General features: G+C 36.1%; 1 protein-coding gene and 1 long non-coding RNA gene across 8 annotated transcripts in view; one reads left to right on the forward strand and one right to left on the reverse strand.

Annotated features, from left to right (window-relative positions):
* Positions 1-17,852, forward strand: part of LOC122635663 (voltage-dependent L-type calcium channel subunit beta-2) — a 68,871-nt gene that overhangs the window by 10,134 nt on the left and 40,885 nt on the right. For 4 of the 7 annotated variants that reach the window (XM_043826131.1, XM_043826135.1, XM_043826130.1 and 1 more), the window contains exon 2: positions 13,887-13,976. The exons of the other annotated variants lie outside the window; for them this stretch is intronic. In XM_043826131.1, the coding sequence (XP_043682066.1) occupies positions 13,887-13,976 (90 nt within the window). The remainder of the gene's footprint in view (positions 1-13,886; positions 13,977-17,852) is intronic. 7 annotated transcript variants of the gene reach the window in all.
* Positions 9,461-14,800, reverse strand: LOC122635670. The gene is made up of 4 exons (XR_006328720.1): positions 14,634-14,800; positions 14,232-14,399; positions 10,267-10,406; positions 9,461-10,190 (listed from the first exon to the last, which is right to left on the reverse strand). It is a non-coding gene; the product is annotated as an uncharacterized LOC122635670 (long non-coding RNA).

Consider the following 17,852-nt stretch of genomic DNA (forward strand, 5'->3'; position numbering starts at 1 on the left):
TTTTCCTATATATATATATATGTATGTATGTATCTCATTTTCTAATTAAATTCAGAATACTTTATGAAACTTTGAAAGATCAGATTTCCTGTCAGCTTAAATGTTTCACATTCATTCGTTGTTTCTAGAACAGCATTCCTCGGATCATTTGAAATTAATTAATAAGAGTCTAATTTCTTTTTTGTCAAACCGTTCAGGCCGTTCCATTCGCTCCGATAAATATGGAGCAGAGTTTTGTTTCTCTTTATCGTCTATTTTCTTTAAATTCTCTCTCTCTCTCTCTCTCTCTCTCTCTCTCTCTCTCTCTCTCTCTCTCTCGACGTACGAGAAGCAACCTCTTCCAAGAAAACGCGAGTACGAGAGACTAACCGTGAAGGGACAAGCACAGCAAAAAGGGAACGTTCGTCCTCTTGTGGTTGGCATCTCGATCGTCTAGGATCACAAGGAGGAGAAGGAGGAGGAGGAGGAGGAGGATCTTGGCCATTCCGATTTCACTCTCTTGATACCTGCTTTATTCTTTCTCCTTGAGAACGAGATGACCGCATAGAGAAAGACTCCATAGAAACGAACGAATTCTTATTAGAGATTTTGTATATTACTTATTATCGTATATGTAAAAATCAGTTTTCTTTCGTATCATATAGTACGTACAAATAATTTGTATTATTTATGCAATTTTTTTTTTTTTTTTTCTGTATCGTACAAATAATTTTTTCTCTTCTTTTTTTTTCTTCGAACAAATTTTACTCATTGAATCAACTAATTTTTTATCCCTTTCATTGATAACGCAAGCAAACGGTTGTTAGATATTGCATGTAATTACTTAGAAGGATAAAACGAATGTATAGTATTGATGTAGGTCGGGTTAGAAAAGAGGACAAGCTGTCCCCTTTAAGCCGAGATAGCAGATTGCACTGGCGAACGCTTCTCGTTTCGATCGAGCGAACACATACACTCACACACTCACATATAAAGGAAGAGAGAGAGAAAGAGAGTAAAAGCTATGAAAGAAAACCAGTAAACCCCAAGTTCCATGGACCAATGGAATTCAGCCAAATGTGGAGTAGCATTTGAATTCGGCTTATCGATCATGTCCTCAAGTACCAACCGAATCCACTCTCAGACAGTAACCATTATTAGAGTTTTTCTTTGATAAGAAGTTACCTTTTATTTAACAATACACATTGTCCATCTACTAATTATAATATTTTATCTATTTGTTAGACAAATTTTTTATTTGGCTACGTTTATTCCACTTAGAATTTAATATGAAACTAGGAAACGTAGATAGCGTTTACGATTTTCACAACTCGAGCGAGAAATCCTCTCTAAACGATTTTCCAACTTACAAAAAGTATTTGATAAAATTATTTTGATTTTACAACGTTAAACAAACATGTTCTATCGATAAAATTAAAAAAGAAAAAAAAAGGAGAAATGTATAATTTGTACAGAATCGTGGACACATCACGGACGTATCGATCATGTCTGATCGATAGTCAAGGAAAGAAAAAAAAAAAGAAAAAAAAAACGAAATTGATTCTCACGTAAGAAATAAAAAATTGATTTGATCTGTTAAAATAATAGATCATCGTTTTCACGATTTCAAGGAGTGGCACGGAGTCTTTCGATCGTTCGGCTTCAATTCACAATAATAAGAATCAGGAAATCGTGAATCGAAAGACTCCCGTAGCGAGACATTTGGCGATTTAGAAAGGTTATCGGTCTCTATATTTCCTTCTCTTTCTATGCAGAAAGGAATATAATTTCTAGGAGTTCGTGTATACCATTACGATCTCTCTTTTCGTAGTGGTTACAACTGAAAGAGAAAAAGGATAAGAAGAAGTGCAAAAGTCGACTGTTGATCACGGAGAAAGGTGATACGAAAGAGAGATAAATAGATAGAGATAGATGAAGAAAGAGACAGACAGAGAGAGAGAGAGAGAGAAAGAGAGAGAAAGAGAAAGAGAGATAGATAGATAGAAGTCAAGTCGTGTTCTCTCGCTGCTAATAAAGAATTTATAGTCCTTGTTATACCAGCACGGTTTCCTACGAATTAACGTTGATTACTGAACAGAACGGTCACCATAGAGTAAAAAAGCTAGAAAACGAGATACACGCAGAATTCGATTAAACGAATTCATGAATAAGTTAAGACGCAGCTGTCCTTCTTATATATATATATATATATATATATATATATATATATATATATATTCTCCCTTTTTTTTATATGCTATGCTTTAAAATAACATTTTCACGTATAATCGTTATCACGAAGAAAGTTTTCAATAACTAATCGAAAGAAAAATGAAAAACACCTTTCTATGTTTCAATTTCATTGGATATTGTATATTAATGAAGATAAGAGAATATTTAATTAGTTTATCACAAACGAATGTTGAACACTTGTAGAATATCTATCTTTCTCTTTCTTGTAACATTTTCACGTGTAATCGTTATCACGAAGAAAAATTTATTAATAACTTTCTAAGATAAAGTAAATGTCATAATATATTTTATTAGATAGTATATATTAATGAAGATAAGAGAATATTTAATTAGTCGGTCAGAAACAAATGTTGAACATTTGTATCTTTCTCTTTCTCTTTCTCTCTTTTCCTTCCTTTCTTTCTCTTTCTCTTTCTCTTTCTCTTTCTCTTTCTCTCTCTTTAAGAAGACGTAGTCAAAGCGCAAATTCATGAGTCTCTCTTTTCGTTCGGGTAAAAAGAATCTTCTCGATGCTGACGTCACACAAACGGGAATGCGGTCAGTCCGGATGGGGCCCAAAAAGCCGATAGTCCTAGAAGTACCTGGAGAAGAAGATACGATTAAAATGTTTGCACCGTGCGCCTCGGAGCAAGAAGAATTTTTGCTTGTAGCAAACTTAAAGTTTTACGTGACGAAATCGTACTTATTACTCGGTCAAAGAAAAGACTTAATTCTATTGTTTTCCTAAGGGTTGAGTCGTAAATTCTTTTTTGCTTACTTTTTTTTTCCTTAAGTCTGTTCCGAAGATACGTAGGTATCTGATAACGTACGAACGAACACGTATAACAGGTAACTGTTGTAAAGATATGAAGAAGAAGAAGAAGAAGAAGAAGAAGAAGAAGAAGAAAAAGGTTTATGAAGGAGAAAAATTTTTTGTTTTTTATGTTTATTGTTACTTTTATTTTTTTATTTCTTTTTTTATTTTTTTATTTTTTTTTTGAAGGGAGAGAAAAGAACGTTTGGAACACATCGATATTTTCTCTTTATCTTTCTTTTTATTTCTCTCTCTCTTTCTCTCTCTCTGTCGTTCGTTTCTTCCGGCATATCGAGCGTCTTAATCCAAAAGGGAACACGAGGTTAAAGTGGCTTTAAGGGACGCCCTTGTCGGAGCTTATTAAGTACTTAGAAGGCATAAGGACCTACGTTGCTGGCTTGGATCCCATTTAACCGTGCTCGAATTACCTACCTTGTGGAACAGAGAAGAAAAACGTTCGAGATGAAAAGGATAGAAAAAAACGAGAAAGAGAGGGAGAGAGAGACAGAGAGACAGAGAGAGAGAGAGAGAGAGAGAGAGAGAGAGAGAAATATGAACGATCGGTTTAAGAAAATTAATAGGCGGAAACGCGCAAGCGGTTCGGATCGGTCTTTTCTAAAACGTTAAGTCGTTTCCAGGTGCTATATGAATTTATTTCGGATCTTTGTTACAGAACGCGAACACGTGCCAAAAACTTTTCTTCGCCTATTCGCGAATTTTATTACGACGAAAGGAAAACTTTCTCGGGCAATAAGATTGATCGCAAATAATCCGTAAAAAAATAATAACGATCGATATTTAGAAATTTGTTCGTAGGATTAATATGATTTGGTTTGATTCGAGAATATTTTTAAACAAAAAAAAAAAGAACAAACACAAAAAAAGAGCAAGAAGAAAAAAATAATCTTTCGTCGTTGCTTGTTAATCGATTACAACGATTATAACGATTATAAATATCTAGAAATGTGTTTGTAGACTCAGAAATAATGTGTTACAATATACATATATACATATACATATATCTATATACATATATCTATATATCTATATATAATTTATGGGAAGACTCTTGTTAGAGAGATTAGGTATAGTTTTCTAGAGCAAAACATCTCGATGAAAAGGAGTGATGAGGGAAAGGGGTGGAACTTTGAATTCTAATAGCAACAGCTGAATGAAGGAGTATCGAGGCGTAATTCACGGGGCACATAAGTATAATAAAAGCATGGAAAAAGGGGTGATCAAGACGGGGGCACGCGCCACTGACTCGGAAGAGCAACCCTTCATCGGTTTATTCTCAGATTTCCACTCCACGAACGACAATCTCGACCCCCTTGGGTGAGAGGAGATTTCTCTCCTTTTATCTGCGAACCTTATTATGTGCGATGTGATTTGATTTCGTTGGTCCATGGAGTTAAATATCGTCTGATATTCTTCTTTCTTTTTCTCTCTTTTTTTTTTTTAATCGAAATAAACATTCAAGTTCGAGAATCGTTTTTCTTTCCTGCGCCAACATTATTTCGTCTATCATTTTATTAGAGAATTATTTCCAAAGAAAATCTTTCTAATACCTATGTTAGATTTTAATAATTCATTCGAGGGGAACATTTTCATTTTTTGTTTTCTTTCTCTTTTTTCTTCTTTTTTTTTTCTCAGAGAACGATTATTCGAAATCCATTATACCTAGCGAGCTAATCGTATATGAAATTATATCTTACGTATACCTACGCCAATTATCTTTATTTAGAGGAAATTATGAGTAAAAAAGAAAAGAACAAGAAATGAAAAAAAGGGATAAAGTGTCACAGATCGTTTCGAAATTCTAGACGTCGTTTGATCTATTACATAATCGAGGATATAGAAATTAGAATTTAGAGTTTAGAGAAAAAAGAGAGTTTCAAAAGAAAAGAAAGGAAAAGAAAAGAAAAGAAAAGAAACCGACTCGAACAAAGACAGTTTTGGCTACCTAAAAAGGTAGTTTATAACCAAGAGAGTTAGAGTTCTAAGTTAGGCAACTACTTTCATAGTTTACCCACCATAATACCATCTCGTACCTACATAAATCTACGAGTCTCAATATCCCGAAGGCAGAGAAAAATACACGTATACACCATACATACATACACACACGACACACACACACACATATATATATATATACATGTATATATATTACTTGTAGAATGATTGAAGCGTATAGGTGGGATATCACGTGTATATGTGTGAGAGAGTCGAAAAAGGTAATTTCATCTTCTCTCCCCGAATCTTCTTGCGGTCCTCTTCTTTCTCTCGCATACCATCCGGTACTCTTTGTTTCTTTCTCAACGTCCTATCCTGACCGGCACGTTTATACCTGAAGTTAGCAGCCTGATTCATGATTTTTCTTCTTGGATGATGATCGCGATCTACCTGTGGATCAATTCTCTTTTCCATTTGTATAATTTTTATCGTTACTATTCCCTTATGCCAATGGGGAGAAAAACTCATTAAGTCGATATTCCTTCTTCTTTGTGTATTACCTTCTTCTTCTTCTTCTTCTTATTCTTATTCTTTGAAATTCTCGGAAGAAAAAAGTAATAGTCCAAAAGTCTAGGAAAATAATTTTGGAATAGAGGCGAAAGAAAAAAAAAAAAAAAAGGAAAAAGAGAGGAAAAAAAAACAAAGAAAAAGAAAAACAACGTTCTCATCCAATGGAACATCTGCGAATAGAATTTCTCTTTGGTAAATTTTTGCCCGGTAGCTATAGACGTTCTTATGAGAAGGATGCAGAAATCAGGGGGTGGAAGGGAGGTGGTAGGTAGGTAGGTCGGTAGGTAGGTAGATAGGTAGGAAGGAAAAAGAGGGTGGCCGGAACTAGTAGAAAGGAACAATATAGTGTCGAACTAGAAAGAAGCATAGAAGAGGGCGGATAGAATAGATTCGAAGACCGGCAATTTGTTCGTCCATCAGATGGCGCCTGCGTGACCAGCGAACATTATCAAGAAGTAAAGTCTACTCGAAATTCAAATCCAAAAGTGCGGATTCGTAACTAAACCACACGCAGACATATACGCACGCATACGTATAGACATCTATACAAGCAGATATAAGTGTACACATATGCACGTATATACATAGAAAAACGATATATGGCTCGCGGCTGCTTTTCTACCAAACCGTTTTGATTATACTCATTACCCTTCGCCCCTCCTCTCTCCCCCCCATTACCCTTCTCTTCTTCTTTCTCTGTCTTCCTTTTGAACCTATATCCTCTCTCCCCCAATTCTAAAACTGGTTGAAAAAGAAAGAAAGAATAAAATGGTCCTTCGACTTCTATTATTATTCCCGGAAATCGTGTGGATCTCTCTCTTTCTATCTCTATATATATATATATCTCTCTCTATCTTTCCCTAAGTTTCTCTCGATAGACATATGCGTTGAATTTCTTAAGCAATTTTAATGTAGTTTCTAATAGCCTTTTCTTAGAAAACATTTGAATCGATTAAGAGATCGTAACAAATTGATATTGTTGTAAGTTACGCGTTTAAGTTTCTTTTTACGGAAAATAATTGTCCCGATATCGATACGTTTCTTAATTTCTTTTCATTTCCTAAACGAAATTTGATCGATTCGAAATAATTGGAAATAATTAGAAACGAATAAGATCGTAGGTGTTTCGATATTTTGGTTTGAATGAAAAGGAAAAAATTAAATAATTATTTAGCGTCTACCTATTTCCCCGGTATATTTTCGATAGCAACGACTCCTCTCTTCGATATAAATAATTTTGTAACAGTCAGATAAGATAAACGAGCACTCTCTCCTTTTATGCACGTAATCTTTCTTTTTTCTTTTTTTCTTTTTTTTTTTTTTTAATCTACATGTACGCCAGCCATTCTTATCAACGATTTACGTATCGTGTTGCTCGGCAACGTTAGTGTATTTCCTGGTTCTGAATTTTGTTTCATCACGGTGTTACTTTTAATGGCTATGTGTCAGAATTTTTATAACAAGTATCTAATATTTTTCTAATGTGTCGTAGTTGCCTCAAAGTGTCATTCAGTATATTTATTCGAATTCTTCAAACTTTTTTTCATCGATACGCAACTAGTAATTTTAATGTTTAACTTACAATGTGTTCATAATTATAGCCTAATATTCCTTTAATGTTCATATTAAAAAAAAAGGGAATTGATTGGAATTAGTAAACCTAAATTCATATATTAAAGATCGATTCGTGGCAATGCAGAGTAGCTTTGCTTAGGATAAACGGTCGAACAGCTTCGTGGAGACTTGCAACATAGCCCGCAATTATCCGCTCGCCGTCTCATTTGCGATTGTAATTAAGATCGGCCAGGCTCGCGAACGCGAATGCATTCGAGCGTGCACCGATCGAAAACGATTGCAGGCCTCGGGTGCGAGCTACGCTTTCATTGCGGCGCTAATGCGACTAACTGCCTCGCACGACCTGACAGAGCCTTAGTAAGATCGAGAGATCCATTCTCGATCGTTTTTCCTGATCTTCCCACAAAAATTTTATCGATCTTCTTTTATTCAATTTTTTATCATTCTTTGGACTATTTTTATTATTTGCAAAAATCAAAAATGATTTACTGTAAAGCAAAATATATCTTAGTCTTGACCTGTTATGTTGATAACAGAAAAAAGCATCAGTATATTTATTAATTTCGGCAGTTATCGATCTTGATATAGCTTCGTTGGCATAATACCAATATCAAAATCATTCCGGCTTGAAGTTTTTGGAAAATAAGTTACTTACTCGAATAGGAACGTTACTATTGGAGCCAGGGGAAGTTTTGCAGCGATGAGGGAGTGATTAACTTTAATGGGCCGTGGCTAATGACGAAGGAGGACTGATTAATTTTGGCGGGGGCGTGACTAACTTGGAAGAAGGCGGGTCTAACTTAAAAGAAGGCGTGGATAAGAAGAATAGGGATGTGTTTAACTAGAGGAAAGGCGTGGTAAACTTTGTGGAGGCGTGGTTAATCGTCTTCGAACGTTGCTAACTTAGCACAGAGCATGATTAAACTTTTACGTGGGAGGGACTAACCCTGGATGGGGCGGTTCTAACTTTTATGGGGCGTGGTTCATTTTGATTGGGCGTGGTTAACTTTGTTTTAGGGACGTGGCTACGTTTCGTTAAAGTAACGGATAGGTTAACAACCCTCCTCTTCTTATCCTTAACCCCCTAAGAAGAGGGCCTCGATAAAACTCCCCTCCAACTCGAACAGATAGACACACCTTTACATCCGGTAATAAACACCCCCATTCGGGGATTTAAAACCGGTTTGATTTTGATACTGGTATTATTCCAAATGACTGAAAACCGGTATGTTTTTGATACTGGTATTACGCGAACAAAGCTACTGCTAAATCGATACTTGCTTTATAAAAAATATTATAACTAAATTCGAAATTAATTCTTTTGCCCGGTGTCAGATTAATCGAGAATTTGATAATAATGAATCTGTCTTTAAGAAAAATTGTAAACTGTTTCGCGATTATTCTCTTTTTAACCTGTTATGAAAATATTTTATAATATTAATAGTACGTGTCATTGATTTTTAACGTAGATAATCGAAAGAATAAATTCGAAGTGGACAGAAACGAATTGTTTTTCATTTCTACAAAATAAATTTGATATACTGCTAAACGTGTATTTAAGAGATATTAATTAATGATAAATTTAACGACGTTGTATAAATTATTATCGGTGGTTTAAAACGACGGTAACGATTATAATCGATTCGAAAATTTTGGATCTTTGCGTCGTCACGTAAATGTAAAATTCGATAATAATGGATATACGTGCCTTTCCAAAAATTTCCTTCCGTTCGGCCGTTTAGAAAAGAAGCAGAGGAGATCGCCTTAGACATCTTTCGCGATAATCTGCCGACAGGGGTGGCACGTCACGTAGGCAGATACATCGGATAGCGAACTCGTTGCGTGACTACTCTCGTCGCAAGACTTCTTTCCCTTCTCTTTGCGATACGTACATTTATCGTGAGTAAAACGATCGCACGTGGATGCAGTCGCAAAATGTAGCGCGATACGATCTCTCCCCTTCCTTCTCTTTTTCTCTTTCTTCCTTTTTCTTTCTCTCTCTCTCTCTCTCTCCTTTTCTTTCTCTCTTCCTCCCCTTTCTTTTCGATATTTACGAATATTCTTTCGTTCTTTCGCACGAAGAAAGAAAGAAGAAAAATAAAAATTACTTTTTGGTTAATAATAATAAATAATCCGAACAATTCCGACTAGCGAACAAATTTCTTTGTAAATTTCGATCATTTTCAGCCTCGTAAAAAATTCCCATAACAAGGCGAATATTTTATACGTGTTGTTGTTGTTTTTTCCTTTTGCCATTTATTTTTTAACGCCAAGCTTCGATTCTTTTTTCTCGCTCGAGAGATTTTTAGAGCCACCCTTTCTCTTTCTCTCTCTCTCTCTCTCTCTCTCTCTCTCTCTCTCTCTCTCTCTTTCTTTCGCGAACACAAGATCGTATAAACGTAAATACGCGTGAAATTTACGTCGCTCCTGCGGACTGGAGCTTGTGCTGCGAATCGAACGCACGTGTGGGTGTATTCAAAAAAGCTTTAAATACGAACATCGAACCATCCGCATCGATTTTCTCTACGATAAGCTTCTAAACTTCTTTCTTAAAGATATTCTTTCCGAAAACAAAACAAAACGTAACGATAACAAAAACAAAATGCATACACTCCCGACGATAAAATATTCTTTCATAGAAAATATTATTTAAACGTTCGCTTTGAAACGTAATATTCGCGATTCGCGAATTTGATCTTGGAAATAATTCTTCGCGAATTCTACATGTAATTAATATTTTTTTTGTAATAAAAAAAAAGAGAAAGCTGAAAGAGAGTTGTGTCAAGTAGAGTCGGAACCTTCCTGTCGGATTTTCAAAATATTTTTTATATAATATACGTACATATATATATATATATATATATTTCTCGCGAGCACTAAAGCCCACAATATGTCTGTCTAAGCAGTAACGTTACAACGCAGAGTCGTTACTTCGCGTTAACCACATGTTGCGAGAGTTTCTCCCACTCGAGTTGGCCCGTGGCGGCTCCTCTTTCAAAATTCTCTTTTGTTGCTTCCTTCCTTTTCTTTACTGATTTCCAAGCACGATAGATGGGAAGGGTACCTAAAGAGAAAGAATGATAGAGATACATATATACATACATACATACGTATATATATCGCGACTTTTTTTTTATTACTTTCCTTCTTCTTCTTCTCTCATTTATTTCATCCTTATCTCTCTTTCTTTCTCTGTCTCTCTCCCTCTCTCTCTCTCTGTCTCACTTATGTCCAAAATTATGCACGGCACGTAGAACTCGTTGCACCGGTGCAATCTCCACTGTAATGAGACGAACGTGCGTGTCAGCTGGTATAAAGTAGCGAAGGGACACCTTATATTTATATGTGTGTGTGTGCTTATTTGTATACGTGTTTATATGTATACATATATGCGTGTGAGTATGCGTATATGAATGCGTCTTTGTCAGTGACAATTTTTTTAAGGGTACCGCCACCATAAGTAGAGGAAGGCTTTCGTGTCTTGCGAGAAAAGACGCGATCTTTTCGATAACAAGCTCGTATTCGTTTCTTAGCCCTTAGGTATAACGTGGGTAGTACCTATGGTGAATTTGCCAAGGGTAACGTGTGATTTTCGCGTCAGAATAAATTGAACGAATCGTCGAGTCTAAAGGAACACGTGCCCAATCAAATTTATATTTCATAATATCTTCGATATTAACTCTCTCGCGAAGAATAATAAAAGTACGATTAGAGGAACGACGAATAATTTTTTTCTCCTTTTCTTTCCATTTTTTCTTTTTTGATTCGAAACTTAATTCTCATCCCCACCAACCCTCTACGTCTTTTGAAAATTATTGTCGAGTACGTTTAAACCGTCCACGTTAATTAATGCTATCTGTGAAATTTTATCGGTTTGTTAATCTTCTTTTTTCTTTTTTTTCTTTAGTTTAATTAAAGACCTTACTGATGTAAGAACGGGAGGAATAACGTTTAATTATTACAGTCTTGCTCGAATTGAATGAGAACTTAGTAATGGTATTATATTTAAGGGTTAAAAATATCTTTAAACACATATCGATGTTATATATCTTCAGATAGAAAAACAACATTTGCAAAAAAGGAAAAGGAAAAAAAATGGAAACAAAAATAGAAACAAAAAAGGGAAAAAATAATAATAGAAAACGAAAAAAAAATTATATATATAAGGGATCCCTGTCTGTTATATGGTTCGGGAAGGGCATCGTTGTGGATTTGACTTTGCAGTTGTGCTGCGTGCAGCATCCTCGTTTCGTGTGTTTAACTTGTAGGATGCCGACGAGAGGGGAAAAAAAGAGAAACACAGAGTATATAAGAATAAGAGAAACGGAGATAGAAGGGATGAGAGAGAAAAAGAGAGAGATAGAGCGAGGGAGGAAGGGAGGAGGACGAACAGAGGGCCAGTAAAAGTGACGAGGGTATGATGTTCGCTTTAATATCCACCAGCAGGTATATATTCTCACTTGCTCCCTCTCCGGTTTGCCCTCTCCCTTTTTCCTTCATCTTTTCTCTCTTTCTTTCTCTCTCTTTCTCTTTTCTTATCCCTTCTCACTCATTTACAGCATCTATACATCGAATGTTTCGGTGCTGGAAACTCGTAACGCATGGGAAACTCTTAGCTATGGGGAAAGTCCTTAAGTTAAAAAGAGAGAGACAGGGATAAAAAGAGAGATAGAATAGAGATACATAAAGATAGATATAGATAAATTTTTTAAGACTCACGTCGAAATATCTACCACTATCGAATTCTACTACTAAGTTGTTGGTATGACCGTTTAACCATCGTCACGACCAGCACCCGCACAAGAACCATAAGTGGAATGAGCGAGCGAGTGTGAAAGAGAGGAAGAGAGAGAGAGAGAGAAAGAGAGAGTGAAGAATGAAAGGAAGAAATAAACGAAGCACATCTTTTCAAAGAGCGAACAGGACCTCCGGGATACCGATTCAGACGGCTGACTTGCAAAATTCTTAAGACTGCGAGAAAATAAAAGCACGAAAAAAGGGGGATGTAAGAGAGAGAAAGAGAGAGAGAGAGAGAGAGAGAGAGAGAGAGAGACGTGAGAGACTACAAAATCGTATCCTTAGAAAATATTCAATGCACATCGGCTTCTAAATAAGAACATTATTTTTCCTTTAGCAAACGATGACTGTTCTTAACGATCACGCTAATTGCCATTATCTAAACGATATTAGGCACAATTCTTTTTCCATTCTTATTCCCACCCCTTATCAGAATCATATAATACATTAAAATGATGATTTATATTCGCTATTAAATTAATATTAACGTTTTCATTATTATTAATCGTTCGAAAAGATTTATTCACTATATTATTTCTCTCTCTCTCTATATTTATATATATATATATATATCCCTTTCCGTTTTGTTACAATACTCGATATAAAATTAATATTAACACGATTTTCATGATTATTAATAATCACGAAGGATTTGTATTCGCTAAAAAATTAATATTAATATTAATATTTTCATAATTATCAATCATTTTGGAAGATTCGTATTCACTGCTAAAAATTAATATTCAAACAACGTTTTCCTGATTATCGCTCGTTTCGAAAGGATTATTTACACACACACACACACACACACACACACACACACACACACACACACACATATAAAGAAGAACAAAAAAAAAGAAAAAAATAAGAAAGATAAAGAAATTGACTCCTTTGTCTCAAACCGAAAAAGATGAAAAGAAAAACGGAGGTTTAGAAAGAGACCCAAAAGAAGGAAAGAAGAAAGAAAGAAAGGAAAAAAAGGAAGAAAGAGAAAAAAAAGGAAAGGTTACGCCAATGTCGTGCCGGCGATCGTAAATAAATAAAACGGGAGATGTGTAAGTGTAATATCTTAAAAAAAGAGTGAGGTGCTGGCGGGTGAAATAAATAAATGGCGACCGGTGGTGTATCCAGGGTTAGGCGTCGTCATGGGTCCTTTGTCCAATGGGCCGTGCGGCGTTTCAGGGCCCTGGTATTAGGATTAGCCACGCCACACATACACACACACACATACACGCGCACACACATCTTAAAGTCGGGTTTGAAGTCGTTGTACATGATATACGTGTAGGTATTTCTCGTTTATGTGTACGTAGAGGAGGTAGGGCCGAAGGGAAAAAAGGAGGAAGGGCACAGGACTCGCAAGGATTATGCCTACGCCGTTTACTGCTTCTACTTCTTCTTCTTCTTCTCCTCCTCCTCCTCCTTCTTCTTCTTCTTCTTCTTCTTCTTCTTCTCCTTTTTGTCTCTTTCTTTCTCTTACATGGAAATAGAGGAAGAAGGAGAGAAGAGAAAGAGGATCTCTTGTATCTCCGAAGGATCTACGCGTATTTTCACTTAGCAACTTACAAGACACTGGCCACCGTTGATGTAACTCACGGTTAGGTTGGATCATTAGTACCTCGATGGTCTCCTCTCTCTACAAGTACGTCCCGCTATCAAGAGCCGCCATGCTTTTCTTCTTTTCTCTTTTTTCTTCTTTTCCCTTTGTATTATTTTTATTTCATTTCTTATCTTATCCTTATCCTTTTTTCCGATCGTTCTCTTTTCTTTTTTTTCTTTTTTTCTTCTTTTCTTTTCTTTTTATTTCAAGGCTTAATCAACGCGCCCTCATCTTATTCATAATCGATATTGATTCGATGATTTCGTTCGAATACAAATTGAACGATCATTGAAATTGGGAATTTTATGGGACGAGGATGTAATTTCATTCTCGAATAAAGAGATTTCCGTGGACTTTCAGGATAGATCGAAAGGAAGGACTACGGTGCAGGAGGATCGAAACGATCTGCAATTAGTGAATCTGTGCGTTCCTTCGAGATCGGCGATCGTTGTAAGTACATTCGAAAAGAGAGAAATTTCTCTCTCTCTCTCTCTCTCTTTCTCTGTCACTCTATCTCTCTCTTTCTCTCTCTCTCTCTCTCTCTCTCTCTGACTCGCACAGCTAACAGCTTCAGCGGCCGTAATTACGTGCGAAGCATTTCATTCATTCGTTCATTCATTCATTCGCTCGTTCGTTCGTTCGTTCGTTCATTCATTCATTCATTAATTATTCGCACTGCATCATTCGATCGTTTCTTAAACGAACCTGCTTCTCCTAGCACACTTAATCTTTTTCTTGGCTTTCTAATCTTTCTACTTTTCTTTTTTTTCTGTTTTCTTTCTCTATTTCTTCTTTTTTCTCTCTATTTTCTTCTTTCTTTTTTCCTTCTAAAACACGTCTGACGACGACCAACACTCGCACTTTTGGCTGCACCTAGAAAAAAAAATTGATAGAAGTGAAGGTGAAAGAGAGAGAGAGAGAGAGAGAGAGAGAGAGAAAGAGAGAGATAGGTAGATAGAAAAAGAGAGAAATTGTTATATAATAATGCACGCCTTGATTCCATTGGAACGAAAAAAGAAAAACAAAATAGACAAGTGGACGAATACGACAATGGCGCTAACGAGGCGGTACGTCTAAACGGCTGAAAAAGAAAGCGTTAATTCGCACCTTTCAAGTGTAAATTTCACCGACACTCCACTCTTCTTCACTACGCTCTCATTTCCACCATCTTTCTTTCCCAATTTCTTTTTATATTTTTATCCTTTATACACTTCCCATTTCTCCCATTTCTTTCGAATGGACACGCCCCGTAAAGTTTTTCTCAGATCTTTTAATTCTTCTTTTTTATTATTTTTTTTTTACTTTCTTCTTTCTTTTTGAATCGATTTGTTTATCGATTTGTTTTCTAACACTTTCAATGAAAAATAAGATAAAGATATATGGATTATTGGTCATATTAATTATATTGATTATATTATATTGATTATTCATGAGAAAGAAAGGGGACAATGAGTTTTCATCTCTTTCTCTCTCTCTCTCTCTCTCTCCCTTTTTTGTACACTCGATAAATATATATATTCGTTCTCGATAAAAATATCCATCCATAAAATTTATATATCTAATCTACGAGTATGCAAATTTGTCGGAGATATTAAACCAAAAAGAAAGAAGAAACAAAAAACAGAAAGAAAAATCAAGCAACACGAGCTCATAATCGATCTTCTTCTTCTCGAATCCCTCGAACTGAAACAAAGAAATAGAAAAAAAAAGAAAAGTCCAAAAGAAAGAAAAAGAAGAAGAAAAAGAAGAAGAGAAATTTTGTATGTTTATATCTATCGTAGGCACACGAGATTCTTCTTTGAGTAACACACAAACCCCACTCCCACTTCCACTCCCACCCTCTAGCTCCGGCCCTTCTCTAAATTTATTTACTCGGTCAAATACTTGAAATATCCACAAAACAAATTTTCTTCGAAAAATTCTTGAATCCTGTCGTTGTCATCGATCACTCGACAAAAAAAAAAGATATTTTCACACAGAGCAAGCGAAAAAAAGAGAGAGAGAGAGAGAGAGAGAGAGAGAAAGATAGAAAGATAAATAGAAAGAAAGAGAGAGAGAGAAAGAAAGAAAATGAAGGAAAGAAAAAGAAGGAAAGAGATAGATAAAAATTCGATATTAGTTCAGAAGAAAAAAAAAAAAAGAAAAAAAAATGCAGAAGGAGAAGGAGAAGGAGAAGAAGGTGGACGACGACGACGATGATGAGGACGAGGAGAAGGAGGAGCGAAAGGAGATGAGGGAAAATATAGAAATAGGAGAAAGAGGGTACATGTATACCGAGCACGCGACAGCTGCATCCCGTCGTTGCGCTTGCGTTGCACAGTGGCAGAGAGTTTACAGGCACAGTTGCATCGTTGCAATGACGGCTGCGCGCCCCTCCAGAGTATTCCCCTCCCCACCCTTTTCTACCTTCTAGAGAGACGGTAGGATAGCAACGACGAGGGGTTGGTTAGGGAGAGAGAGGGAGAGGTAGCAACTACGAAGAGTTAGGGAAGGAGAAATGGGAGGAGAAGTAGGAATAGAAGGAGAAAGAGGAAAAAGAGGAGAAAAAGGAGAAATAGTAATAGGAAAGTATACATAGAATTAGAATTAGAATTAGAATTAGAATTAGAAGGAGAAGTAGATGGTCGAGGAAGTGGTAGGGAAAGGATCTCTCTTTCTCTCTTTCTATTTCTCTTTCTTTCTTTCTCTCTTTTTCGTGGTATGAGGGCGCTGCTACGAAGAGCGAAAGGATCTCTTTGTCCTCTCAATGAGAAAGAGAGAGAGAGAGAGAGAGAGAGATCCTTACAGCAGCACTGACCTGCTGCCCCACTGGCGTAGAGAGCCCGGAGGAGTCTTGATTTATCGAGCGTGTTCCTCTCTTGGCTTGAATGCTGCGCTCCACATACGTGAGTTCTTCCTTCTCCTCATCCTCCTTCTTCTCTTCCTCTTCCTCTTTTTCTTTCTCTTTCTCTTTCTCTTTCTCTTTCTCTTCTTCGTCGTTGTCGTCGTCGTCGTCGTCGTCGTCGTCTTCTTCTTCTTCTTCTTCCTTGCTTCCTTTATTACATCCCTTCTGTCCCTTTTCACTTTTTATTCTATCCTTGGGCACACGTCGGCCGCTAATTGCTTCGTTCCCTTTATCGACGATAAATTCTTGGTGCGAAGCGTTTAAACCGGCTAGTACTGGCCGATCGATTGCGTTTTTACTTAGTGAGTGAGTCGAGACAGGGAGAGGAAGGGAGAGAGAGAGAGAGAGAGAGAGAGAGAGAGAATTATGATAGAAGACAAGTCGTCGTTATAGACCGTGTCCTCGTTTAAAACGAGCAAACATAGGGGAAGTTATGAGACGATAAATCCTCGAAACTGTTTCCTACTTTCCTCTCTACCATATATCTACCAAGAACGATATTGTTTTGTTTAAAAAAATATATGTATGTAAATATTTATAAATGAAATTAAGAAAAAAATGGAAGAGGATAAAAAAGAGTAACGTGTACTACTGATATATATATATATATATATATATATATATATATATGTATGTATATATATATTTATAAAAAGAGAGAGAGAAAAAGAATGTAAAATATTTTTAACTTCGATCTAATATAATTCAACCGATGCGTACATAATCGACACAAAAGCGATCTGTCAATTCATGCGCTAAATTTTTCGCATGTAGGTCAGAGTGTTATATAAACAGGATGATTATAGATCGTGCGGTACGTTTTAATTATAACATTCATTATCGTTGAAGAAAATTTATTTAAAAGTTCGTTAAAATATTCGAGAGATAAACATTTTTTGTATTTCTTCTTTTTTCGTTTTCTCTATTTTCCCTCTCTTTTTCTTTCGACGCCATTGCTTGACTTATTCGTTTCCTCTCTCTCTACCTTTTTTTCTTTCTCTCTCAATATATTTATTATATATATATATACACATACATACATACATACATACATACGTATATACATGGATAGCAGAACTCGCTATTGCAGGCCTGCTTCGTTGCGGTTAACTTTTGCTAAAGATCCCCATGGCCCATGGAACCCCATACCATTGTTGCACCAGATCGGTGCTTTTTGACAGGTACAACTTCCTACGCGTTACGCGTGTCCACCTACGTATATACGCTGTGCATGGCAAAGCAAGGATTAGCAAGAATCTCAAACCCACAGGATTCTTTCTCTCAGGGCGAAGTAAAATTTTTCCCTTTTTTTTCTTGATCCTTTTCTTTTATCTAATTTTTTTTTTTCTTTTTTTTTATTTACTCTTCTTCCTCTCTCTCGTTGCTATTTTTTCTTTGCGTTTTTCTTCGTTTTTTTTTATTTACTTACTTGTTTTGTTTTG

The sequence above is a fragment of the Vespula pensylvanica genome, chromosome 19 (assembly GCF_014466175.1).
Source record: "Vespula pensylvanica isolate Volc-1 chromosome 19, ASM1446617v1, whole genome shotgun sequence".
NCBI lineage: Eukaryota > Metazoa > Arthropoda > Insecta > Hymenoptera > Vespidae > Vespula > Vespula pensylvanica.